This window comes from Hippocampus bargibanti, linkage group LG01, assembly GCF_051943395.1.
Source record: "Hippocampus bargibanti isolate YZ-2025 linkage group LG01, ASM5194339v1, whole genome shotgun sequence".
NCBI classification, from domain to species: domain Eukaryota; kingdom Metazoa; phylum Chordata; class Actinopteri; order Syngnathiformes; family Syngnathidae; genus Hippocampus; species Hippocampus bargibanti.
Genome location: NC_142734.1, coordinates 16779049 through 16806806, shown reverse-complemented (window position 1 = coordinate 16806806; position 27758 = coordinate 16779049). Strand labels below are relative to the sequence as shown.

Below are 27758 nucleotides of genomic sequence, written 5' to 3'. Positions count from 1 at the left end.
CTTTCCACTTCAAGAAGGCGCCACAAGAGTGGGTGCCTTTCCAACAGCTCCTGTATTTTGTTTTTCTACTTCTTTCTTTCCTTTCCTCTTCCTTTCATAACTTTGCTGCTGTGAAATGTAAATTTCTCCACTGCGGGACTAATACAAGGCTAATCCAATCCAAAATTTAAAAAAAATGGTGTAAGTTATTCAAAGTGCCATTTTTTCTGCGTTGAACAAATGAACACTAATAATATGAACAATAAGAACTGATGTTAGTTTAAAATAAAAGACACACAAAGAAACAGCAACAAAAAACACTGACTGAAACACAGACTGCCTGAAAATCGGCTAATATGGTCACAAACAAATTTAAGCTATAGTCAAATTGAGCGAGGCCTGACAGGTTCATGGGATCAGGATGATTCCAGTTGCAGCTTAGCTGCTTTGCCCTGGAAACAGTCTCATCATAGAGGTCAGTTCATGAAGCTAAAACGCGATCTGAGACAAATTTCGACCTCACTTGTACTCTTTGGCATTCGACTCATGATTCCGACTTGATCTTGCTTTTATTCCCTGGTGCTTTCTACTATCTTTGTGACTGCTTTATTTCCTTTATATGATAGTTTTCCATGTTAAGCACTTTGTTACAACTTCAGGTTGTTAAAGTGCCATATGAATCATTGTGTATTGTATTGTTTTGTATTGTATGTATACTGTATATGCAAATAGGTGTTGAGAACAAGACTCCAAGCCAATACCCGCTGATTCGATGCCATAGCAGCCTCCCTGATTCGGTCAAAGGGAACACAGGCACTCTTTAGCTAAACTTACTGTTGGTGTCTGCCAAATCTGGTTGCGCTAAAATACTTTGCTCCGCTGCCAGGGCTGCGTGGCAAATTTTGAATCAGAGCTCATTAGAAGACAAACAGAAACAGCGGCAGTCAGCAGCCATTTTTGTGTTAGCTCAGCAGGAAGAGCGGCGGTGCGGCAAAGCCAAGATAGATGCTATAATGTGGAAGCGTGGATCCGATGTGCACCGTGAACATCATCAGTTCACTCCTGCAGATGACACTGAGACGGATGCGTCATACTTTTGTAAACTCCGCAGCACAACACAAAAACAATGTCATTCATCGGGAGACACACACACTTGTTCTCTCTAAATGTGAGGAATCTGTGAAGGTCAATAGAGCTTTTCACCATGATGACACACATACTTCCAAGTGGCAAAACCTCAAGCATTGTCATACATGAGCAAACCATGACATGTGTGTTAATGACAAGGGCGGAATGATTGAGAAAACAGAGTAAATATCATGAATCATGATTTTAACCTTATTCTTTGCATCATAGCTTCAACGTGCATGTGAAGTCAGGTAACTTGCTTTCAAGGAAGGTGGCATGATATGTGTAATTGACATTTCAACAGGTAAATTCAACCTAAGTTAAAGTAAGTTAACAGGGGGCATTAACGCAATCTTCTCAGTCCTCCTATTTATGGAATCCAAATGGGCTGACCATAAATTAATAAAATAAATAAATGAATGAATGGATGGATTGATGAATGAATGAATGAATGAATGAAAGACTGAATGAATGAATGAATGAATAGATAAATAAATAGACAAACAGATGGACAAATGAAGGAAGGAACGAACAAACACACAAACAAATAAATAAATGAAGTCAAAAGTCAAAGTCAGCTTTATTGTGAAATATGCTAATGTGCATGACATACAGCACAGATTAAATGACTGTCCTCTCGGACTCAGCGTGCAAAGCACTTATAATGACTTTAACAAACATAATGAACACGAAAATGCCAATTTGCCGGGAGAGAGAGGAGCCGCTGCATGTTCACGGGCATCCATTTTGGGAAAAAAACAAAAATAACAAATAATATGACAACACAAAGACACAGAGAGTCATTCATTCTTCAGCACTTGCTGTGCCCTCTTTGTGATATGAAGCACTTCTAAACATAAGAGGAGAGGATCAAAGCATCCTGTTCAGCAGTGGATCAGGGACGTCGTGGTGGAATGTGCACGTCTACTACAAGCTAAATGTTGAAAGCAAATACGAAAAAATATTGTTACACATCTCCTGTCCCACATAAATGAATGAACGGATGAACAAAGGAAGGAATGAAGGAAGGAAAGAAGGAACCAACGAACAAACAAACCAACAAATAAATAATTGAATAAATAAATAAATAAATAAATAAATAAATAAATAAATAAACATACGATTGAACGAAGGAAGGAAGGTAGGAAGGAAGGCACGGATGAACAAACGAAAGAAGGAAGGAATAAATGAATAACTAACTAAATAAATAGAGGAAGGAAGGGACGGATAAACAAACAAACGAACAAAGGAAGGGAGGAAGGAAGGAAGGAAGGAAGGAAGGAAGGAAGGAAGGAAGGAAGGAAGGAAGGAAGGAAGGAAGGAAGGAAGGAAGGAAGGAAGGAAGGAAGGAAGGAAGGAAGGAACAAATGAAAGAACAAACGAATGAAGGAATGAATAAATAAACAAACAAATAAATAAACAAAAACATGCATGGCAGGCAGATTGAAGACTCCAAATTGTCCCTAGGTGTGAGTCTGAGAGTGACTGTTGTTTGTCTTTGTGTGCCCTCCGATTGGCTGGCAACCAATTCAGGGTATCCCCCGCCTCGTGCCCGAAGACAGCTGAGATTGGCTCCAGCACCCCCCGCGACCCTAATGAGGAATAAGTGGTACGGAAAATGGATGGATGGATGGATAAATAAACAAATACAAAAATAAATGAATGAATGTTTTGCTGAACTCCTGGTGCAGCTGTGTGTCGTGTAGAATGACTCTCCGCCAACTGTCACTCAAAAACAAACTGCTGGGATGCTGTACGGCGTACTGCAAGAACTGTGCTGGTTCCAGGTGATGGATCAGAACACTGCAGCTTCCAGAATGTGTTTCTATTTTGTGGAGCTGATTTAACCAGCAGTGACATTTTATGCTCTTTCATCTTCCACATGGGAAGGTACTCAGGTTTCTGGAGTAAACCTCGAGAGCGCGAGAGTTTGGGAACTGAGCAGATTTACTTCCAACCACAGAGACCGAGAAGGCAATACTGGAGTATTTGCATGGTGTGAGTCATTTCTTAAAACAAAGCGCTGAGTATCGTGCCGCAGATTTTGTAATGTGATCAGCATAGCGTCTCTGCACATTCTGTACATTTAAAGGACAACCGACATCACTTTTTTGTTTCTTAACTGACATCAGAAAAACGTTTTATAGCATCTAAAATACCCAAAACACGCAGTATGATATTTTTAGTCAAATGCAAAACACCAATAAAAATGACTTAAAGTCTGCTGAAACTGCAAAAAATTGAAACCGGAAGTGGCCAGTTTCAGAAGGCACCTTGTTCGTGGTGTCATGCCTTGCTCGAGAATCAAAACAATGGCTTCAGATTCGGAGAACATGCTTTCTTGTTACTCATCCAGTTATGAATAGGATTCAAATAGTTCTAAAGAGGTAAGCATACATGTTTGCAATCGATTAAAGAATTTATTCCGTGCCATTTTGAGGCAACATTGGGGGGAAATCGAATCCATCCTGTGTTCTTCCATCACCGTTTGGTTCGGGGCCGCCACAAAAATGGACAAAATCCGACTTCAACGGACAGTTAGGACGGCGGAAAAAATCATTGGCACCGCCCTACCCACTCTCGAGGACTTGCACACCGCAAGAATCCAAACTAGGGCGCGGAAAATCCTACTGGACCCTCCGCACCCTGCCCACCACCTTTTCCAGCTACTCCCCTCAGGCAGGCGCTACCGATCCATGCGCACCAAATCCAGCAGACATTTAAACAGCTTCTTCCCCCAAGCCATTAACTCTTTGAACTCTTTCAACAGTAGCCAAAATGGAACTGTATAGTGCCACTTAGCAGTTTTTTTTTTACAACGACACTAGTGCAGCGTGTACTACCGGAAACAAATTCCTTGTGTGTTCTATATACTTGGCAATAAAGATGATTCTGATTCTGATTCTGATTCTGATTCTGATTCTGATTCTGAAATGTAGCACCAACAAGAGGCAGAAGATGGCGACAAACCTCTGGCTGATTTGTTTCCTTAGAATTTTTGTCAGCCAATATCAAATAGATGCTCGGTGCAACACACAACGATTCACTCGCGTTATTTATGTGTTTTCCTTCTAATTTCGCCATCAACACGGATCAACACGTAGTTTTCAGACCAAACAAAGTACCGCAAAATGCAATGCATTGACGTGATGAACGGACTGCTGCAATGTGTCCTTTCTCGTCAGGGGTGTTCCTTCAGTGACGTGACGTGAGGACTCGTCAACCAACTCAAAAACAAGACGGAATATTCAGCGCGAGTCTTAAAACGTAAAATATAGCTATATCTTTGTAAAATACGCTCAGTAGAAGTCATTTCAAGAGATTTTACAAATTATGGACACAACTTGTCCGGAGGCGTCGGTTGTCCATTAAAGGACAACCGACGTCACTTTTTTGTTTCTTAACTGACATCAGAAAAACGTTTTATAGCATCTAAAATACCCAAAACACGCAGTATGATATTTTTATTCAAATGCAAAACACCAATAAAAATGACTTAAAGTGTCCAAAATCTGCAAAAAAAATGAGCTGCGAATTGGGCATTTTCAGAAAGTCCCGCCCCGAGTTTGTGACGTCACGCCAAGACGTCTTGCATTGTTTGAGAATCAAAACAATGGCTTCAGATTCGGAGAATATGCTTTCTTGCTACACCTCCAGTTATGAATATGATTCAAATAGTTCTGAAGTGGAAAGCATACATGTTTGCAATCGATTAAAGAATTTATTCCATGTCATTTTGAGGCAACATTAGGGAGAAACGATCATCAGAAAAGAGGCAGAAGATGGCGACAAAGCTCTGGCTGACCTCCTGTGGCCACCTCCGTTTCCACAGGCAGATAAATTCCTTATATAGAGCTTGGACACCCTCTTCTGGCGGCTTTTGGGTGCAACACAAGGTTTTCAGACCAAACAATACAGCAAAATACATTGACGTGATGGAAGGACTGCTACAATCATAGAAATAGATAGGTTTAGAAGTGCCCAAAGGAGGCAATAGCATTGTGCCCGGGGTCACCAGGTCGTGACGTCACGGATGACGTCACGAGTTGTAGCCTCTGACACAGTTCCGTACCATATGAATAATTTTTGCTCGTTTTTCGTCGATTTTCTTCCGGTATTCGACGAAATTCTAATACTTTGTGGCTAAATATGTTTTAGAAGACAACTACTTCACTCTCACGTCGTCTTTCGGCGCGATGTGAAGTCGGACAAGTCCAAAAACCTCAACTTTCAAGATCAGATATGCTTTGGATTATAATTTTTTTATCATCCAAAACATACAATTGCAATTAAATACACCACTTATTGATGTATATTTATTCAGAGTCTAAAAATGTTATGAATAATAGAAATGACAGCTCTTTAAGATTGAAAATTCAAATACATAGTATAATTATCTTTTGAGTGTGATTGTAACCAATCTTCAAACGTGAAAAAAATAACATTCATGAAGAATGATCATACTTAATTGGTGATCGGAATTGGACTAAATCAGAAATTGTAGAGGATTAGGTAACACTGTGTATAGTGTATATATGTGTGAAATCTACAACGGATCAAAAAGATCAAGAAGTAATTATTAGTATGTTGTATGAGCAGAGTCGGCTAACCTGGGGCGCGTTTCACTAAACTTTGCGATTTAGCAATATTGCTAAGCGTTAACAATATTGCTAAATGATGTTTAGTGAGACACGTTTTTAGCGTTAACAATGAATTTAGCAATATATTAGCAATATTGCTAAATTGGCAATGTTTAGTGAAACGCACACCCCTGCAGTTCAAATTTAGTGTCGAATTAGTTACATGCTTGAGGAGGCAGAGCCAATTCAATTTCATACTAATGAAGAACAGCTAGAACGTACTTATACACGGTCGAAGATCGAAAACAAGACGAAAATTAGTCGCTAAAACAACGCAAAACGAATTATTTTTTTTCTTTTTATAGAAATTTCATTTTCACTCACTTGAAGAACGAAATTCCTTTGTTTTTCAGCTTGTAGTTGAAGCATCCGTAAGCAAAAGATTGCGGCCCCCAACTGTTGTTCCGTTTTACAGCATCCATACGTTAAATAGACCTAAATACGCTCAAAACTATCTTATTTCTATGCCAAACCAAGCCACGTTACTATGGACGCTACAACTCGTGCCGTAACTTCCGGGTTTGCCATCAACCTCGTCTCTACGCCACTTCTAAACCTATCTATTTCTATGGCTACAATGTGTCTTTTTTTCGGTCAGGGGGCGTTCCTTTAGTGACGTCATGTACGGACTCGTCACCAACTCAAAAACAAGACTTCCTGAATTTTCAGTGCGAGTCTGAAAACGTAAAATATAGCTATATGCTGTGGAATCTTTTTCAAATACGCTCAGTAGAAGTCATTTGAAGCCATTTTACAAATTATGGACACAACTTGTCCGGAGACGTCGGTTGTCCTTTAAGTTACTATTTATAATATGGATAGAACACTGTGTTTCAAATTTATCAAGTAGGGACTCCATGATATCACTGTATAAATTCATAATTATGCTGCACTTAACCTGGTAAGTTATTTGTTTGTGCGGTGGGCTGTTGGATATGATGTTTGATTTGTTTTTACTTTTGTGGCACTGGCGCGGAATGAATGTACGGTCTATCAGTGTGACTAATCAGGCGTAACATAGCTCCTGCTGTGAAGCCTGACAAGTGTACAGTACAACTCGCACCTTCTCTGTGAAGTGTGACCTGAGCAGAGGGTACATGCTGAAACTCCCCCAGGTGCTGTTGGGGCAGCTTGATGAGTTCAGTCAAATCCCATGATGCCAAGAAATTAATCAAGCCACACTGGCACTTTTGAGTTCTACAGGGAAAACCAAACACACAGATATAGATTTCATATCACATGGTGTACCCTTGTCGTATGACCCCGCAGCATGGACATTGCCATTGGTACATGTAAAGAGTTTGTCAAATCTCTTTATTTGTTGAATCGTGGTTGTCAAATCTCCCAGGGAAGTGACGCAGATGTCTCGCAGCGCTTGATCGTGGCGTGGAGTCGAGCAAGTCGTGCTGTGAAACTCTGTCCGATGCTGAGCAGGTCTCTGAGAGTGACATGTGCTTCTGCGTCTGAGATATTCTCTGCTGCTGTCCCGCAGTCCGAGCGTGGGAAATGTGTCAGGCTGAGATTCACATCCAAGCAGCGGTGCGCACCTGTGTCGCCACACATGCAGTACATGGTCATCTCGGCTGGCCCGTGAATATATCTCATATAATATAGAAGGCATTGTAAGTGCTGAATATTTCTGCAAGTTCTTTTTTGCTCCAGTCACCGGTCAGGAACAGAAAGAATGTGCTTTGACCTTGTTTGCATAATGAAGAAGTTTGTTCCTTTTGCATTTTAGGAGTCGAAGATGGCGCCCGAGTAGGCAGCCGTCAGCAAGTGCTCTCATGAGACTTGCTTTTTTTGTTTGTTTTTTTTTGTATTGTTTTGTGTTTTCTTTTGTCACTTTGTGTTGTTGTGCGTCGTGTGGAATGGATACGGATTGTTTTTCAGCATTTTTGACCACGACATTCATTAAGGAGGAGACTGTGCTGAGCGGTTGCGCCTTTTTGGCAGCATGAATATGCCAGTACTGTTTTTGAATATGAGGAATGTCGGTGCCATTCGATTGTCATCACTGGACACCACAGGGGCCATTGTGCTTTTTTGCGCCTGTAATGGGCAGCATCTTCACAGCCCCGCTTTGTTCAGCGGAAGGTCGGTGCTGTTGGACAATCTGCGGCTGGATGGATACATGGCTTGAGGAGCCCGCGATAAGAAGGAGCGCCAATGCTTATGTGGAACTGTCGCGGCTTGGAATTAAAGTGGATTTATGTGGGACAGGAGATGTGAGACAATCACTTCGTCAATGGATGCTACAGCTGCGTGTTTGCTTTCAACATTTAGCTTGTAGTCGACGTGCACATTCCACCATGATGTCCCTGATCCACCGGTGAAGAGACGCTTTGATCCTCTCCTCTTTCATATGGAACTGCTTTGTGTAACAAAGAGGGTACAGAAAGTGCTTCAGAATGAATGACTCTGTATCTTTGTGTTGTCATGTTATTTGTTAGTTTTTTTTTTGCTCTTTTGACTTCAAGACGGCACCGCGAGAGTGGCTGCCTTTCCAGCAGCTCATGTATTTTGTTTTTCTACTTTCATTCCTTTCATAACTTTGCTGCTGTGAAATGTAAATTTCTCCACTGCGAAACTAATAAAGGCAAATCCAATCCATAGCCCTGATTAGTTTACTGGAATGCAGGATTAAGAAATCAGACATACTTAGATGTAAGATCTTACAACAAAGCATTTGCAGCTGTATACGTGAAACTGAGGCAACACAGATATCTGACGTTTTTTTTAACCCCACACACAGGCTGTACTTGACGAGGATGTCGAACGACAATATAAGATCACTGACTGCAGACGTTGCAGTACTGCCTCCCCGTGGACGTGAACACGGCATGCAATTCTGGAACGACTGGCATAAACGAACGAAGGAACGAACGAATGAATGAATGAATGAATGAATGAATGAATGAATGAATGAATGAATGAATGAAACGAGGATGCGTTGGATGAAGCAGGTGTGGCGATCTTGACGCTCGGATTTTGCAGTGAGCAATTCCAGATAGCATACGTTACACGACTGTCAAACTATAGCCTTCACATACCTCTCAGAAGCCAAAGTCAACTTCTTTTGTTTATTTTTATATTTTGTGTGGCGAGGAGGTGGGCATTTTTCGCTCCACACTGCTGCCAATGTTTGTTGAAGATATTCACTCCCCTCTTCTGCCTTGACCAAATGCGTGTTGTCGGCGCAGCGAAATACAGTAAAGTCTCGTTATAGCGATATCGGATATCGATAGTCCCGGTTATATCGCTACTATTTCTATGCACGCACGGAGAAAATTACATGCAAACAGGGTCGGATATATCGATAGTCCCGGTTATATCGATGTTTTTTCGGACTCCCTTGAATATCGATATAACGAGACTTTACTGTATATTGCGGAGTGAAAATTGAATTACAGCACTTCCTTAGGTGTGATTAATCGATAGTCCCGGTTATATCGATGTTTTTTCGGACTCCCTTGAATATCGATATAACGAGACTTTACTGTATATTGCGGAGTGAAAATTGAATTACAGCACTTCCTTAGGTGTGATTATGTGTTGCTTCGTGTAAGCGGGTTCGGTAAATGATACAACTTCTGGATAGAGTTGAGGTTCTTTATTAGGACGGCTGTGTTGGTTGGAGGGAGAAGGCAATTCACATGTGTGGCTCTCGTAGGCTCTCATCAGACTGACTTGCAGCAGCGCGCATGCTCCTTTGATCTAAAGCCAGGCATCACTAGTAGAACATGCAAATACGATTTGCTCATATCATTACATCTCCCTTTCTTAATGGAATTCTTTACTTTTAACAAATGTAATGAATTTAATTATGTCAGTAATTAGCAACCTTAAACTTGAATAAAGTATTTCTAACTTTTGCAACAATAAATGAAACATTCACATGAAACATTCACATCATTTTTTTCACCATGATCACTTAGAAAAACATGTTAAATGGTTTCAATCAGTCTCTCAGGTGGTATCACTTTCCTTGAGGATTTTCGGATAGCATGTCCTGGATTTAGAGGTGTTACAACAGTCTCTGTTCGTTGACTTGCTATGGTTGGTTCTTTGAGAAGATCTCGGCGGTTTCTTCTTAAAACAGCACCTTCCTCTGTCTGAATGTTGTATGACCTTGGTTGGACCTGACGCAGAACAGTTCCTTTCTGTGACCATGTGTCTGTTTTGTCTTTGTACCGTACTTGGTCACCGGTGTGTAGTTCAGGTAGGTTCCGTGTTCCTCTGTCATGGTAGAACTTTTGTTTTTGTTTCTGTTGTTCTTTGATCTTCCTCACTTTCTCCCCTTCCTTTGTCTTCAGCAGGTTTTCCGGGATTGGTAAGTTGGACCTCAGCACGCGTCCCATGAGTAGCTGGGCCGGGGACATACCACACTCGAGCGGCGTTGTGCGATACACCAGCAAGCTCTGGTAGAAATCCGTTCCACTGTCTGTTGCCTTGTACATCAGTCTTTTCACAGTCTTGACAGAACTTTCCACCAAGCCATTGGATTGTGGAAAATGTGGACTTGAGGTTATGTGTTTAAAGTCCCACTCCTTTGCAAATTTTCTGAACTTCTCATTGGCGAATTGTGGACCGTTATCAGAAAACACTTGGTTTGCAATCCCGTTTCTAGCAAATATGGCCTTCATGCATGTTATCACTGCTTCTGCTGTTGTAGCTTGCAGTCTGCAAACTTCTGGATACAGGGAGTAGTAGTCTGTGACCAAAAGATAATCTTTACCTTGACACGAAAACAGGTCAGCACCCACCTTCTGGTATGGTCTTTCTGGTGCTTGGTGTGGGTGTAGTGGCTCTGCCGGTTGATTTGCTTGATATTTGAGGCAAATTGTACATCTCGACACTTGATCTGTGATGTCTTGATTCATTCTAGGCCAGAACATCAGTTGTCGTGCTCTTTTCTTGCACTTTTCAATTCCAAGATGTCCTTCATGGATCTTTTTGAGCATTTCACTTCTCAAAGTCTTTGGAATGACAATCTTACTGCCTTTGTATATGATGTCATCCACTACAGATAACTCCATCCTGTAGTTCCAATATTCTGCTGCGTCTGGTGAACAATTTTGTTTCACTTCGGGCCATCCATTTTTGATGATTTGTTTCAATTGTTTCAGTGTCTCATCCTTGTTTGTTTCCATCCGTATAATCTCCATCTTTGCATCTGCAACTGGCAATGCACTGGTGATCATGTGTACGTAAGCTTCGACTTCTTCATCCAGTTTAGCCTTCGAGTGCTCCTTCGGGTCAACAGCTCTGGATAGAGTGTCAGCTGTATACATCAGTTTTCCAGGGGTGTATGCGACCTTCAGTGAGTAACGTTGTAGCCTGATCATCATTCGCTGTATACGGAGTGGACAGTCATTTAGTGGCTTTTGAAACAATGCTATTAAGGGCTTGTGATCAGTCTCCACGCTGATTTCTTGTCCTGACACAAATTGATGAAATCTCTCACAGGCATACGTAATGCTGAGCAGTTCTTTTTCAATTTGTGCATAACGTGTTTCCGGATCCTTCATCGAACGCGATGCATATGCTACGGGTTGCCAGCCTTCATGTTTTTGTAGAAGTACTGCACCAAGCCCACTCTGTGATGCATCCGATGATATTTTGATTGGTTTTTCTGGATCATAGAATTTCAGTACTGGTTCCTCTGTGAGCAGCTTCCTCAGTTCATTCCATGCCCTTTCATGCTCATGATTCCATTGCCATTCTATCTTCTTCTCAGTTAGTTGTCTCAGTGGGGCCATCTTTTCTGACAGGTTGGGTATAAATTTTCCCATGAAAGTGATCATCCCATTAAACCGTTGCACATCTTTTTTTGCATTGTGGCCTTGGCATGTTTTCTATAGCAGACACTTTTCGTGGGTCTGGTCTGATACCTTCACTGCTTAGGATATCTCCCAGAAATGTCAATTCTGTTGTACCTAGCTGACATTTCTCTTTATTCAGCTTCAGGTTTGCTTTTCTTGTTGCTTCTAGCACAGCTTTCAGTCTCTCGTCATGTTGAACTCTGGTGGCACCCCAAATGATGATGTCATCCATCGAGGTATCAACTCCTTCCAAGTGCTCATATATCATGTTGATTGTTTTGTGATAAACTTCAGGAGCTGAAGCAATTCCAAAAGGTAGTCTTAGGAATCTGTATCTTCCAAACGGAGTGTTGAAAGTACATAGTTTGGAACTTGGCTCATCCAGCTTCATTTGCCAAAATCCTGAAGAAGCATCTAGCTTGCTGAAATACTTTGCCTTTGAAAACTGTGCCATAATCTCTTCACGAGTAGGTAGCTTGAAGTGTTCTCTCTTGATGGCTCTGTTTAGATCTCTGGGATCCAGGCATATTCTGAGTTTTCCATTCTTTTTGTCCACGACAACAAGGGAACTGACCCAGTCAGTCGGCTAATCAATTTTCTTTATTACATGTTTGTTCTCCATGTTGTCCAATTCTGATTTTAGTTGCTTTTGAAGAGCAAACGGGACTTTCCTGCATGGATGTATGACTGGTGGCACACTTTTGTCCACTCTGATTGTGTGTTCTCCTGGTAGGCAGCCTAACCCTTGAAACAAGTCTTTGTACTGCTCCATCAGTTGATCATATGCTGTCTCTTTTTGTCTATCCACAACAAAAACTCTCTTCACTAGGTGTAGTCTCTCACATGCCGACAATCCTAGTAGACCCTGCACATCCCTTGGAACTATGATGAAAGATAGCTTATGTAATTGGCCTTTATGTGTCACATTCACAATGCATTTTCCTTTCATTGGTATGACTGAACCCGCATAAGCTGTTACTTTCATATTTGCTTTATGTATTTTTGGTCTCGGCCTGATCTTCATGAAATCAGTCTCTGAAATGACATTCACATTGGCTCCAGTATCCAATTTGAATTTTAGATGAATGTTGTTCACTTTCAGTGTAGTGATCCAATCTCTTTCTTCTCTTTCATCTTTTACAGCATTCACATAAAGTTCCTCCACTTCATAATGATCATCTACTGCATCTACTTTGCCTTTCATGTCTTGGTTCCTGCAGCAACGAGCATAGTGATTTGCTTTGTCGCAGTTTTTACATATTTTCCCATATGCTGGACATTGCTTTGGGGGATGTTGCGTACCACAACGAGTACAAGATTTTTGTTTGAGTATCCTATTTTTGTTGGGTTTTCTCACTCTTGCTTTGATCTCAGCAGTCTTGTTTTTGTTGAATCTGTGTGCATTTCTTTCCACTGCATCCACGTTGCAGCTAGAATCATTTAGCAACTCTTTAGCCTGTGATTTAACAGTCTCAGCGGCTCTACACAGTGCTAAGGCTTTTTCCAGGTCCAGATCTGATTCTCTGAGTAGCCTTTCTCTCAGTTTATTATCTGTAATGCCACACACTATTCAGTGATTCTGTTAATCCACCGAACTCACATGTCTTTGATCTGTTTCTCAGCTCATTTGCATATTGGTCAATAGTTTCTCCAACTGTCTGTACACATGTGAAGAATCTGTGCCTTTCAAACGTCACATTGCGTTTCGGAATGCAGTAAGCTTCAAACTTTTCCATTATTTTTGACAGCTTCATCTTGTCATCCTCAGCATCAAATGTGAAGTTATTGTAGACCTCTAGAGCTTCCTCTCCCACAACGTGCAAAAACATGGATGCTTTCATCTTTGAATGGCTTTCATCAGCTCCAATTGCAAACAAATACAGTTCAAAACGTTGCTTAAATCTCTTCCAATTTTCAGCCACGTTACCTGTTAGCTGCAGAGCTGTGGGTGGACGTAAAGCTTCCATTTCTGCCGTTTTCTGCCGTGGGTTGTGCTCAATGTCTTTCCTCCGTGGAATCTTTCGTTCCAAGTCCTTTTATCGTCCTCTTGTCTTCCAGACCAATTCTGACACCATGTGTTGCTTCGTGTAAGCGGGTTCGGTAAATGATACAACTTCTGGATAGAGTTGAGGTTCTTTATTAGGACGGCTGTGTTGGTTGGAGGGAGAAGGCAATTCACATGTGTGGCTCTCGTAGGCTCTCATCAGACTGACTTGCAGCAGCGCGCATGCTCCTTTGATCTAAAGCCAGGCATCACTAGTAGAACATGCAAATACGATTTGCTCATATCATTACACCTTAGGTGTGATTTTTTTTACAATGAAAATACAGTAAAGTCTCGTTATATCGATATTCTTGGGAGTCGGAAAAAATATCGATATAACCGGACTATCGATATATCCGATCCTGTGGGCATGTAATTTTCTCCTTGAGTTCATAGAAATAGTATCGTAATAAGCAGTACTATCGATATAACCGATATCGATATAACGAGACTTTACTGTATGTTACCATCATCATCAACAACAACAGTAAATACGTATTCCTATCTGCAAACATACTGATTCGCCATTCTTTAAAGCAGTGGTCCCCAACCTTTTTTTTTTGCACCACAGACTGGTTTAATGTCAGACAATATTTTCACGGACCGGCGGATGAATACAACAAAATAAGACGTTTGCGTGAAGAGTAAATCATAGACGGATGTAATCTGGTAATTTTTCTCTCATCTCTCATCTCATTTTCCGTACCGCTTATTCCTCATTAGGGTCGCGTGGGTTGCTGGAGCCTATCTCAGCTGTCTTCGGGCACGAGGCGGGGGACACCCTGAATTGGTTGCCAGCCAATCGCAGGCAGTGACGTGCAGTCAGTGGAGGCAGGGGAGGCAGTGCCTCACCTGTCATCATGGAAAGCTGTCATGGAAATATCAAATGAAAAAATAAATTAAACAGTTATATGTATTTAGTGATTTGTACTTTAAAGTTCTTGTCCATTTAACTTCACCGTTTTAGGATTTTTTTCAAAATCGCTGAATTTTCACATTTACCGTTCAAATACTAATTAGAGACGAGCAGTGAGGCACCCGCCGGCTGATCCTCACCATGGATTGCGCAATCACTATGCTTACTGTGCTGGCTTGCTCTGCAGTGAGACCGCATTGCTGTCCTTCTGCATATCGCTATTAAAGCGTTCAAACACGTTTAGTATATGAACTAAATTTCTACAGTTTAGCTGGTGTATATAATGTAGAGTTATTGTACATTATAAACACTGTACTACAGTGTTTATTGTTTTATTTTTATCAAAACGCTGTGCGTAGGTGAGGCAAACAGTTCTCCCGCCTCATGACAGGGGGCGCTTGTGATTCCAGAGATACTTCCGACTCCACGTCTGCAGAATAATAGAATTAGAGACAGAAAGCTACAGTAAACAGTTAACAAGTAAAGTGCAACCCTGCAGTAATTTTTTCGTGTTGCTTGGCCTCACTTTCAGAATGGAGGATTACATATCTAAATTGAAAGAATTTTCTAAACTGGACTTTCAATCGAAGCAGGAGGCAATAATTAAAGGAAGACCAACACCGGAGCTAAAAGGTTTGCTTCAGACAACGGGACACAATACTCGCTCTTTTCAGGCGGACTGGTACACACGAAAAGGCTGGCTGTGTGGATGTCCAGCAAGAAACCGCCTTTTCTGCTTTTCCTGCCTTCTGTTCTCAACTTGTGACAATGTCTGGACTCAAATGGGATATTGCGACCTGAAAAATTTACAACGGAGCCTCATCAAAAATGAGCGAAGACTCAACATCAGCATCCACAATGCTAAGGTAAAGGAGAACCGGGAGATTTTAAAAGATCTCATCAATGCCACCTGCTTCCTTGCCAAACAATAGCTGGCATTTTGTGGAAATGATGAAAGTAAAGGCTCTGCTAATCGTGGCAACTATGTTGAACTATTACATGCTTTCGCTCAGAAAGATGACCAGCTAGCGAGTCATTTTGGGACATCCACTATATTTTCTAGCCTGTGAAACAGAATACAGAACGATTTAATTGAAGCAGTTGGTGATGTCATTAGAAATGACATTAAAAAGGAGATCGGTGCAGCCCCATTTGTTGCTGTAGAAGTAGACGAGATTGTCATTCTCAGCACTGAAAACATACAGTCGGAACAGGACTGATCAAGGACGACTTTCTTCACTGGCAGTGATCTCCGTTGAGACGGAGAGACTTTTAAAACTGAAGAAAGATAAGGAAGGCTTGTACAAAGAAGTTATCGATGCCTTTCTTCAGAAGGAGTGGCGCATGGACTAAAGGTAACACGATAAAAACGTTTTTTTGTAATTATTTTTTTCTATGCTACAGTTTGTATACATAAAGAATGCTGACATGAAATTTTAAACAAAATACGTTAACTGTTGCCAATCAAATGGTGAATAAACTACTCTGTAGAGTTTTGTTATGTTTGTAAATCTGACTATGATGACGTCAGTGCCTCACCAGCCATGAACCTCACCGCACATCACTGATCGCAGGGCACACGAAGACATACAACAGTCACTCTCACACTCACACCTAGGGACAATTTGGAGTGGTCAATCTGCCTGCCATGCATGTTTTTAGAGTGTGGGAGGAAACCGGAGGACCTAGAGAAGACCCACGCGGGGAGAACATGCAAACTCCACACAGGGAGGCCGGACCGGGACGCGAACCGGCGACCTCTGCACTGTGAAGCCGGTGTGCTAACCACTCGACTACCAGGCCGCCCTTGGTAATTTTTCATTTTATGTAAATTATTTATTTTTTTCTCCGCGGCCCGGTACCAAATGACCCACGGACCGGTACCGGTCGGGTTGGGTACCTCTGCTTTAAAGGACAACCGACACCATTTTTTTGGTTTCCTAACTGACATCAGAAAAACGTTTTATAGCATCTAAAATACCCAAAACACGCAGGCTGATATTTTTAGTCAAATGCAAAACACCAATAAAAATGACTAAAAGTGTGCTAAAACGGCAAAAAAATGAGATGCAAATTGGGGATTTTCGGAAAGTCCCGCCCCCAGTTCATGACGTAACGCCAAGATGTCTTGCCTTGCTAGAGAATCAAAACAATGGCTTCAGATTCGGAGAAGATGCTTTCTTGTTACTCATCTAGTTATGAATAGGATTCAAATAGTTCTGAAGAGGATAGCATTATTTTTTTCAATCGATTAAAGAAGTCCTTCCGGGTCATTTTGAGGCGGAAAATGCAGAAGATGGCACCCAAGCTCCGTTGGAAATGGGCTGATTTGTCTGCTGGGAATTTGTGTCAGCGAATATCAAATAGTTGTCTTGGTGCAACACACAACGATTCACCATCTCGTTATTTATGTTTTCCTTCTAATTTCGCCATCAACTCGGATCAAGTTTTCAGACCAAACAAGGTACCGCGAAATGCATTGTGTGTAGCTTTCTCGGCCACGAGCGTTACAAACGTGATGTCACGTGGGGATCGTCATTAACTCGAAAACAAGACTTCATGAATATTCAGCGCGAGTCTTGTCCGAGGGCATCGGTTGTCCTTTAAGGTCTTGCCTGACACACGAGTCTCATTAAGTTTTCCAATAAATTGGTTTTGAATTTTTTTGCCCAAGCCAATTACAGTAACTGTATTTGTTGGACAGGTTGAAATAATTGCTACGAAACGGTTGCTCACATAGAGTTGTGGTCAGACTTTTGTGCACTACTAACTTGCATCACATACATTCAGGAACATTTAAAACTCACTGCAACTAACATACTCTGGTTGATTACAATTTACGAGACGACTATTATCCACGGGCAACGGCCTCAACGTCATATCCGGAAATTGTTTTTTCAAAATAATCATTGATTTACGTGATCATAATAATACGATAAACATTGTATTTCTCAGCGCCTTATAAATAAACATAACTTTGTACAATATCTGTAAATCTATTCGGAATGTTCATTTACATTCCTCTGTTTTATTATATGACAAGAATTTGGTTTCCATTCACAATAACGATCAAGAGTGGAAAATATCACAATTTAAATGTGTGCTAATGATTTGTATATCTGTGAGGGGCGACAGTGGCCTTGACGTTTATAAATAAATGTAATCAGACAGTTTAGTTTTACAAGTTTGTCAGGTTGAAAAATTACTGTCAACGTATCCCGTGAGCTCGTGCTGAATAGCCACCAAAAGAGGGCGATAGCGTTGCAAGGGTCGCCATGAATTACCTTCAGCGGAAGTGAAAAATGTAGAAGGAAATAGCGTAAAATGTTTGTTGTTTATATGTAATCGTTTAATGGTTAGATTACATTATGGCCCTTGTTCCGTATGTAGAGAATGTGGTACCTGCCCTTTCCAAACTTCAGAATTCATCGGCACGTTTTCATTTTGCCAGCCAAGATATCGTCATAACTCAGGATTGGAGGACGCTTGGCGTGGCAGCGGTTGTATGGGACGCGGTCGGTTAAGTTATGAATTGAGCATGATTGCACTTAAAACAATGTGCATGAATTTACACCGACACGTGTTGCAGGCTGTTGTCTTGAGCATGTACTTGGAGCTGGGCCACGTCGATCTCAAAGGAAAGGTGTCCATTGAGCTGGGGGCAGGCACTGGATTGGTGGGCATCGTTGCAGCTCTACTGGGTAACTTGCACTAATGGTGTGCCTGGAAATGCCTTTGCAGTTTGCACACTTAAAATCGATTGCGAGTTGATTGTCTCCTCAGGTGCCAAAGTGACCATCACTGACAGGGGGTGTGCTCTGGACTTTCTTTCGAGCAATGTTAAATACAACCTGCCCTCTGACCTTTGGGAATCTGTGGCGGTGTCTGAGCTGTCTTGGGGTGAGGGCCTTGCCCGCTTCCCAGCTGGAGGCTTCAATCTCGTCTTGGGAGCAGACATTGTTTACCTGGAGGACACATTTGTGCCACTGATACAGACACTTCAGCACCTGTGTGCGGACGATGCTGTAGTGCTGCTGGCGTGCAGGATACGCTATGAACGAGATACCAATTTTTTGAAAATGTTGAGGGAGCAGTTTACTGTCGAGGAGGTTTACTATGATAAAAATAGGGACATTCATATTTACAAAGCTGGAAAACAACTGCCCAGGAAGGATTTGTGATTTCTTTCTAAAGACACTCTTGAAATAAATGTATTCTTTGTAAATCCATGCTTCTCAAAAACATTTTTTTACTAACAGAAGCCAAAATGTAACAGCTCCAACATAATGTATTGTACAAGTTGGTACGGACATTAACAAAATAAATGAAAAGCCACGTGAAATATAACAGTCTTATTATACACAATGCCTAAAGGGGAAATAGGGTATCCCATCATGATCAAAATTTCTTTGGGTTGGGTGCACTTTACAATCCTTTTGCAGAATGTTTGACCAACAGTCAAATGCGATGTGCAACACACTTGATTGAATTCAGATATGACATGATCTTTAAGAAAAAATGACATCCCAAATATTTTGTCAACAATCACTGCTTACATTGCTGCAGTGCCTTCTACTCAAATATTGAATACAAGGTCTCAAGTTTTCCCCCTTAAAGTAGACCAGACGATCAACCAACACATTTGCAAAACGATCCTATGACGCTATCTTGAACTCAGTGCGTGAGAAGTAATAATTGTGGGAGAACAGCTCATTACGGCTGCTGCTTCTTCTTCTTGACAATGGGCATTTACACAATGGAGCCAATGCCACAAGAATCTTCCTGCATTGGATGGAATTTTCCTAACACCTGGTTTTATTTCTGTCTCCCAAGCACAAAGGTTCAAAAAGGAGGTCTGTTTTTGAAGACTTGTGTCACTCAAGATGCCAGTGATTAAAAAAACGCAGAGCATCCTGGAAAATCCTTCAAGACATGCAAAGAACTTGAAAGTGTGTGACAGACTGAACGACTACTTCAAGGGGGGAAACTTGTCATTTGGATTTGAAGCTTCAGCTCGGACACTAGGGCTGGGATTTTTCGGACATACCTGTATATCTGGATTGTTTTAGCAAGGAAAAGTGCATACTGTATCCAACCTCATTTTACTATTTTTGAAGTTCTCAAATTTCCTCATCAGACAGATAAGTTAAAACACATCCTCACAGGCTGCCTGCGGTGATGTATCTATTGCATAAGCTGTAAGCAGGGCTCATTATTTTTGGTTTTTATTTTCAGAAAATGACATCATAAATGATTAGAATAAAAGCCACAATACAAAAAAAACATGTCATACTAGGTGGGTCATACGCACACCGTGTGTCAATTATTCGTTCTCTCCATTTAATGAATCTCTTCTCATTCAAGGTCTAAAAAAAATGACCATTTATATTGCAAACACGTGTGGAAATCCTTTTCTTTAAAAAATGTGCAGATCCATAAAAAATTACAACCCAAAAACAAAAAATAATGACCCTGCATCAAGGTTCGAGACAAAACGGCAATAAAAAAAAAAGAAAATTTGAGATTGCTGGTATTTTCTGCTGCATTAAACACAAAAACCTGAACGGTATGCATTTTTGTTCATGTAGCAAGGCAAGGTAAGCCAAAAAAGAGGGAGATGGCAATAAGCAGCCCAGAAGGAGATCAGAAGCACAACTAAGATTAAATCTGTGATGCAAATTCAGGTACACCATCCAATCACTGAAACAATACAGGTTGACTGAGTTGGAGGTGTGGGGGGTCACGGGCGGTAACTGTTCCATCATTTGTGCCAATGACATCTTGCAGCTCCGTCTCCCATTCAAGACTCAGTGACAGAATCTATTCCTTTGGTCACTTCATTTATGAGCGCCCCTCCCAGGACAAATCCACTCATGACGATGTCAAGTGAACAGAATGCTAACTTAGTACTGCCAGTAAACTTTGTCTACTGGGCCACATGAATTTCTTGCTGTTGTGTGTGTGTGTTTCTGTTTTTTTTCTTTTTTAAGAAAGCCAAAAGATTAGAAAAGGTAGAGTGGCATCCATATGCATGGCTCTTTGCTGAGTCTCTGTACATGGGCGGGTCCATGCCGGCGAATAATAGTGCACCTATTCAGATTTATGGCAGTACAAGTCTTTGAGGGCTTTAAGTTCCTCAATAAGGGTTTTGTTCTGGTTCTCCAGCACGGCGACCCGATTCTCCAAACACTTGACATACTCCTTCTTCTTCCTGCGACACTCACGGGCAGCCTCCCTGAATGAGAGGGCCAACGGTCTTAAAAATGGCCTTCGATTGTGGGACTGTTGTGCAGGATTGTCAGCAACATACCTGTTTTTCATAAGGCGCACCTCTCTTTTGCGCGTGACTTCCTCTGTTCCCGTCCCTGTACATAATGCGGGTGAGGTTGCCATGACGACCCCAGGAGTGATAGCGCTGGATGGTGCTGTGCGGATTTGATAGGCCTGAACATCTCCGGAGGCGGCTGAAGGGTTGGAGGTAAATGGTAAAAGAGAGAAATGCCCGAGGAAGTGTGTTTGCCATCTTTTCTCACCTTGTACAACTACCTGGTTGCTGGGCAATAGGATCTGCTGACCATCACTGGTCTGGGCGTATTGTAGGATGGTGGCACCTGGTTGGCCTGTGGCAGCATTGGCCATGGTGAGTGCTTGCAGACCCTGAACGCCATCTGTCCCATTATTGGCCAACTGGATGGCCCCTCCTTGTGTGATGGCGACTGCAGAGGGGAGATAATCGTGACACATCTTTAACATTTCTTCGAAAACCACATCTACAAGCTGGCAATGGACAATGAACATACTGTATTGTCCGCTGCTTGTTTGGTAAATGGGCGTGGGCATGGTGACGGTGGTGATAGCGGGGGCAGAGTCGTCTTCTGACTTTTCTTCCTCGATGCAAGGAACTGCTGGAGCGTCTGATGATAAGTCGTTTAAAATTTTCCTGAAGAGAAAAACATTTAAAAAAATTACAAACACATTTCTCCCCATGCCTCAATATTGCAATTGCGATTTAATATGTCTCGTTTGTTTTGTAACAAACAAGGACTCGTTTACTCTGCATTACAATAAACTGTGTTACACATACGTGTTTTGGGTTTATAAGTTCGTCTTATGGTAAAATGAAGGCAACGTTGTTTTTTTTGGTCTGATCAGCTCATCCTCACCAAGGTCTAGGGGGGTGCCGGAGCCTATCCCAGCTGTCTTTGGGCAACCCTGAACCGGTTACCAGCCAATCGCAGGGCACACGAAGACAAACAACAGTCACTCTCACACTCACACCAAGGGTCAATTTGGAGTGTTCAATCAGCCTTCCATGCATCTTTTTGGAGTGTGGGAGTAAACTGGAGGACACAGAGAAACCCCACACGGGCCCGGGGAGAACAAGCAAAGCCCACACAGGAAAGCCCCAGCCAGAATCAAATCCTCTGCACTGTAAGACCGACAAACTAACCAGTCTACCACCAGGACGCAAAGGAACCATCTAGCAATATGAAATAATTCAGTCATCTACATCAATTAGTCAATTTGGTAAACAATAAACCAATTTGACTTGCAGTTTTTATCGACTCTAACTGCACAAAATTATAGCAAACAAGTATGATGAAAACATAATTTATTCAATCAAACGATGAAAATCGAAATAACTTTTTGTTTATTCAACTTTCATTAAAAAAATATATATACATATGTCATATTTGTTTTTTTTATTTTTCCCAAGATGGTGGCGCGTGAACACGCAGCGGCTCCCCTCTCCCGGCAAATTGGCGTTTTCATGTTTATTATGTTTATTAAAGTCATAAGTGCCTTGCATGCTGGGTCCAAGAGGACAGTAATTTCATCTGTGCTGTAGGTCATGCATATTAGCATATTTGACAATAAAGCTGACTTCGACTTTGACATATTGTGGACTTCACTTCTTCAATATTGAATATATTTATACACAATATAAATATTTAAAATATGCATATATCTTGATATAGTAATGCCAGACTAGCAGGGTATTATAGTTTTGGAATTTGAATTGCAAACAGGTTATTTTTATTTCATCTTGATCTATTTTTCTTTTAAATGGAGTTACTATTAATTTGTGTGTGTATTTTTTTAATTCGTGTTTTAGTTCCATCAAAAACAGCTTGGCTTTAGTTTAGATTTTCTTAATTTGCTTCCTTTTTTCATCGTGTCATTTGTCCAATGTAAAAAAAAATACATTAAAAAAACAAGACTTGTGTAAGATAAATTCTACAAAAAAATCCTTCCACCCACAAATCAAATACAGTTCCCATAAAACAGTTTGAAGATACTGAATTTCAAAGTGCAATGTAAAATCTGAAGTCAAAAGTTACTCTTTTTTGATCCATTCCCAGCTTCTGAGGTAAAGAGCGGTGTGCAACTTTTACTTCGTTGAAGCACTGGTGCTGCCCCTTTAGAGCGTTCAGACGAACAGTTAAAACGGTGTAGCCCCTGAAAACAACTAAATTTGGAGAACATTTAACCCTGCTCAGGAGGCAGTTTAAAAATTTACCCGGAGTAAATGCATGTTTGCATTTACTCCACATTTGCATTGGGTAGCACCAATATAAAATGGGACATGTGAACGCTACGTTGCAGGGGTAGACTCGTTACGAATGAGAAGAGGTGATTACTAACGGTATTTCATGCTCTGTTGTATTTGTGCTATCTTTCCTTCCTCTCCCTCAAACTTTTTCGCTGTTTGACAGACCACGCTGTTGATTTGTCTGGAGAAGTATAAACCGTGGTTTTTCCATGTCACAAACAACTCGGGGAAAATTAAGTATGCTTTCCACAATAGTATATTTTATTTCCATATTATTCCAATTGTGTTTCACTACTGCAGAAACTGCTGTGTGAACGCAAGGGGGGCTGCACAGGGGCTAATGCGCTTCTCTTTAGTAAGCAGCTTTATACGTCTGAAGGCGCCACAAAATATATACTGGTGTAAGATATATTGCAAGAAAATATTTCAAATCAGCAGCGAACTATTTTGCAATGTGAGACATGTGAACACCCCTGATTTGAATTAAAGCTGAGAGGTACGAAACCTGGGCGGCCCAGTGGTTGATCGGTTAGCACGTTGACTTTACAGGGCAGAGGTATCGGGTTAAATTACAGCTGTGGCCTTCCTGTCTGGAGTTTGCATGTTCTCCCCATGCTTGCGTGGGGTTTCTACGGGTGCTCCTGTTTCTTGCCACATACCAAAAACCTGCTTGTCAGGCTTATTGGACACTCCAAATTCCACCTAGGTGTGAGCGTGAATGGTTATTTGTTTCTGTCAACCCTGCAATTGTCTGGGAACTGGTTTAGGGTGTCCCCTGCCTACTACCCGAAGACAGCTGGGATAGGCTCCAACCGCTGGCTAGCCTAGTGAAGATAAGGCGGCTCGGAAAATGAACAAATTAAAAAAGTATGAAACCTAGTTGTACAAAGTCCTGCATTATTTTTTTATGTCCTGTCGATATCTTTGTCAGATGAGAACCAAAAAAGCAAATCACTTGTTACCTCGCAGTAAATATCAGTATGACAAAGGTCAGTGGAGGCACCGTCTACATGCCAGGTAAAACATAAAACATATCGGTGAGGTGTGACATGATCTGATGACATTTTTTTCTTGCCTACTGCAAGGTGACATTAACAGGACTACGACTCTCAAAAGACTGTCCTCTTTCCAGCTAATACCAAAAATGGAAAAAAAAATACAAATGAAAATAAAAGCAACCCCAACAGATTGTGTCTTAAATGAATTTCCAAAGATGAACTGAGGATAAAGCGGTCTCGAAAATGGATGGATTGATGGAATATGAAAGATATTTTACTGTAATCATAGTATGTACATAGTTAAGTACACAGTTTATTGTAAAGTGTCCTTGGGTGTTCAGAAAGGCGCTTGTAAATTAAATGTATTATTATTATTATTACAGTGTGCATATGGTACGATTTATAAGCATTAAATGTCGTTTCAGCTAGTTATCATTGAAATGCATTTTCATTTTTTTTTTATTTTGTTCACATTTTTAATAGAATTCAAAAAAATAACATACAATATTTAGAAAGGTTTTTGGAGAAATAATCAGAAACATCAAACCTGTACGAAGGTCTTCGGGAAAGGATTTCTCTCCTCTTCTGAGAATCTGTGACGCTGTCAACTGACTCCTGGGAGTCTTCACTCTCGGCAACTGTTGAAATCTTTGCAGAAACACAACAAATTATCATTACATTTCAATGCTCTATTATGTTTTGGTGAAATTAGCAGCAGGTATTGGGTGTAGACCTGAACTGCTTGGACCTGAGGGGACTGGATAACCGAGGGCTGGGCTGCTTGGATCACCCCGTGTACTTGGACGGTTTGGCCGTTGGGCAGCTGCACCAATGCGACTGTGGGACTGCTGGATGACACCTGGCTTGATGCTATGGAGGCCTATGACAAGGGCAAACCACCCAGTTGGTCACTTTGAGCTCAATTGCAGATTAGACATTTTCAACTATAGATGGAGACATGGTGACATTACCTGGGAAAGGTCAATCTCGGACTCTTGCTTCACACCTGGTTCACCACTTTGCTGTGTGTCGGAACAAGCTTCCATTGTCATTTAAAATCTGCACATTGAGAGAAAAATATTTTAATATATTAGTATGAGCTTTAAAAAGCTTAAAAAGTGTTAGGTGCACCACCAACATTCAGCTGAGATGCTTTACCCAAGAAAGGGGTCACTAATGTGGTGAGGATCTCACGAGTACCCTGCGGACCTGTTTTCAAATAGTTTACCACTGAGGGGCGGTGGGGGTGATTCGATAGGTATCCTGTAAATGCGATCCTTTCAAAGTGCAAGTAGAGAATTATGAAATAATAATAATAATGATTAAGTGGTGCATAGGGATATTAAATCTATTTTTAAAGGGCAAGTAAAGTTAAACATTTTCTCTTCGCCCCCACTAGTCTAAACATGGCATTCGGATAAATTATGTTTTTGGGGAATATAAATTAAGCGGCAGAATGCACCTGTACGTATCTCCACAAAAGCAATATTATCAGAATGCCATTTATAGACACGGGATGGGTACATGGAACATTTTGCAGACATTTTGAGTTGACTTCCCCTCTAATGATTTTGAGAAATCAATAACCTAATCATGTTAATTCGTTCACTTTTAATAAATAACGACATTGAAAGTGATTTGGGAACATTTGGTATTTCAAAAGCGTTTTATCAAACTAGTGGCTCTTCGCGTTAATTAGTCCTCAAAAAAGGAGGTGTTCATTTGAAATAGGTCGGCGACCTCTTCAGTAAGGCGTCCCCGACTGAGGGTGTGGCTTTCTTAACACGTTTGATCAAAGTAAAAATCGTAGCAATAATGCCAGCCATTAAATCGTTTTCTTATCCGTCTACTTTCTTGCCTGGTTTCGTTCTGTGCAGAAATGCTGCAAGTACCTCGCCGCTGGCCAACAACGTTTGGTTTGCATGCTAGCAAGCTAATAGGAAGGTATACACGTTAAATCTGCTTTAAAGACAACTGTTTAGTTTCCTTCGCTTTCCCATTATAAACCGTTAAGTGTTCAGATTAACCGATTGAGGAATGTTATGTGCCTTGATGTCATTATGACTGCAAATTTGCAGCCAATAAGAATTTGCGAGGGAAAATGTATAACGACATCACACACTTTATATGCTTCGTGTTTATTAAAAACAATGTATTTGCTAAAATGTATCAAACTGCTTCTGTGACTTAGTCCAGCGGTGTTAGGATTTTTTTCTCTCCGTGGCTTTTTTTAATGTAGCCCAGTGTCCATCTAAGTCTGATTTTCTCCGAACATTGCAGCCACTGACTCATTTTAGTGAGCCTCTGCAACGCCGCCGCCATGATTTCTTTGTTGGCCTTGTGCGGATACAAACCGCAAATAAACGTTGCGGGCAGCCATCTAACTGTCTAGCAAAGATCGGATACGTATCCTCTTACCAATACAGACTCGCTTCGTCACTCCCGGGTCTACGGAGCTCCACTTTTATTCAGACCGACACGTAAGAGATCGCGTCAGGCTACACCTCCGTCGCGTCACCGAGAACAACAACACCGAGAGGAGGACGAGGGCGACGACGACAGCGAGAATCGGCAATGAACAAGCGGATGTCCGGAAAGGGCCGAAGAAGGCCGAGTAGCCGAAAACCCGCGAGTATGGCCGAAACGCTCTTCCTCTTCGAATAAAATGGTTGACATTCAAGCATTCGGTTTCGTGAGCGTCGCCAGTGGTTCCGACAAGCGTCCTTCAAACACGACTTGACTTGAAACCCTATTCGGAAACCATAACCTGTGTTAAAAAGCCAACTATGAAAAAAGTATAGGGAGGGCAGCTTGTGCGAGCCTTCCCAAATTGATGGTCCGGAATCCCAGCCGCATGCTCCTTACACAAACCGTATTCGGTGCTGTATGACCCACCATACCCCATGCCCATGTGGCAAAAACATTTATTCCCCTCCTTATAAAGTATATTGCAGTAAATTAATACGTATGTAAAACACCATTTATTGGATTAAATTTTATTGCTCATGAAAGTTAAATAAAATGGCACGGAGTTTTGAAAACATTACAGTCTTCTTTTCCTTTCGGCTTTTCCCTTCAAGGGGTCGCCACAGCAAATCAGTGTCCTCCATCTTTAGAGGTTTGATCCGCATGTTTGTTTTGGCCAAGCTTTTACGTCGGATGCCCTTCCTGACACAACCCTCTGTATTTATCCGGGCTTGGGACCGGCACAAGAAGACTTATGTCCCTTTGTGGCTACAGAACAAGCAACTCGCTCAGTAAAAGACTCCCAAACAAAATGGTCATCGGCACAGCAACATTGAAAGAAGCAAAAACTATACGTACCATTTGATGACAATGCTCTGATCTTACCGTGAAATGGGCATCTCTTTCCCTACATTCCATAACAAACAGAACTTCAAAGTGCTTGAAGATGCTTTATCTTCCAGTCACAGGACATATGTACATGAACATATTCTAGGGCTGAAGAACAAAATTAAAACTGAATTTTATATCGTTTTATTTTTCAAACCACTAGAGGGTGCCGGTGTATCACATGCAGAACCAAATTTTACTACGATTACTAGGCGGCTTTTGCAGTGTACTTCGCAATCGAAAAACGATAGGCATGTCGGAAAATAAAGGCTGTTAAAAGTGCTGATATCAAATGCCAGGACGAATGTTGCATCTCAGAAGAA

At 41.3% G+C, this 27758-nt stretch overlaps 2 protein-coding genes and 1 long non-coding RNA gene across 5 annotated transcripts; 1 reads left to right on the top strand and 2 right to left on the bottom strand.

Annotated features, from left to right (window-relative positions):
• Positions 1-9362: 9362 nt before the first annotated feature.
• Positions 9363-17599, bottom strand: LOC148903342 (uncharacterized). Its single transcript, XR_016115540.1, has 3 exons — positions 17266-17599; positions 14320-14481; positions 9363-13825 (listed from the first exon to the last, which is right to left on the bottom strand). It is a non-coding gene; the product is annotated as an uncharacterized LOC148903342 (long non-coding RNA).
• A 163-nt stretch (positions 17600-17762) lies between these two features.
• Positions 17763-18754, top strand: mettl21a (methyltransferase 21A, HSPA lysine). The gene is made up of 3 exons (XM_089000715.1): positions 17763-18044; positions 18119-18230; positions 18313-18754. Exons 1-3 carry the CDS (start codon positions 17898-17900, stop codon positions 18708-18710), a joined length of 657 nt encoding a protein of 218 aa, XP_088856841.1. The 5' UTR covers positions 17763-17897; the 3' UTR covers positions 18711-18754.
• Positions 18755-18777: 23 nt separating this feature from the next.
• On the bottom strand, positions 18778-27452 carry LOC148903340 (cyclic AMP-responsive element-binding protein 1-like). Of its 3 annotated transcripts, none has more exons than XM_089000701.1 (8): positions 26500-27028; positions 25053-25140; positions 24830-24961; positions 24629-24729; positions 21330-21469; positions 21063-21245; positions 20840-20993; positions 18787-20764 (listed from the first exon to the last, which is right to left on the bottom strand). In XM_089000701.1, exons 2-8 carry the CDS (start codon positions 25131-25133, stop codon positions 20620-20622), a joined length of 936 nt encoding a protein of 311 aa, XP_088856827.1. In that variant the 5' UTR covers positions 25134-25140; positions 26500-27028; the 3' UTR covers positions 18787-20619. The 3 variants fall into 3 exon arrangements, with proteins under 3 accessions (XP_088856811.1, XP_088856827.1, XP_088856819.1); XM_089000693.1 differs by having other exon boundaries at positions 18795-20764; positions 24815-24961; positions 26500-27016; XM_089000685.1 differs by having other exon boundaries at positions 18778-20764; positions 20840-21245; positions 24815-24961; positions 26500-27452.
• Positions 27453-27758: the final 306 nt, after the last annotated feature.

Coding starts and splice junctions, on each gene's coding strand:
- LOC148903340 (XM_089000685.1), bottom strand. CDS start 25,133: ATGACAATGGAAGCTTGTTCCGACACACAGCAAAGTGGTGAACCAGGT. Junction 24,962..25,052: donor CCGAGATTGACCTTTCCCAG/GTAATGTCACCA, acceptor CCCTTGTCATAG/GCCTCCATAGCATCAAGCCA. Junction 24,730..24,814: donor CTCAGGTCCAAGCAGTTCAG/GTCTACACCCAA, acceptor GTTTCTGCAAAG/ATTTCAACAGTTGCCGAGAG.
- mettl21a (XM_089000715.1), top strand. CDS start 17,898: ATGGCCCTTGTTCCGTATGTAGAGAATGTGGTACCTGCCCTTTCCAAA. Junction 18,045..18,118: donor CAGCGGTTGTATGGGACGCG/GTCGGTTAAGTT, acceptor CACGTGTTGCAG/GCTGTTGTCTTGAGCATGTA. Junction 18,231..18,312: donor CATCGTTGCAGCTCTACTGG/GTAACTTGCACT, acceptor TTGTCTCCTCAG/GTGCCAAAGTGACCATCACT.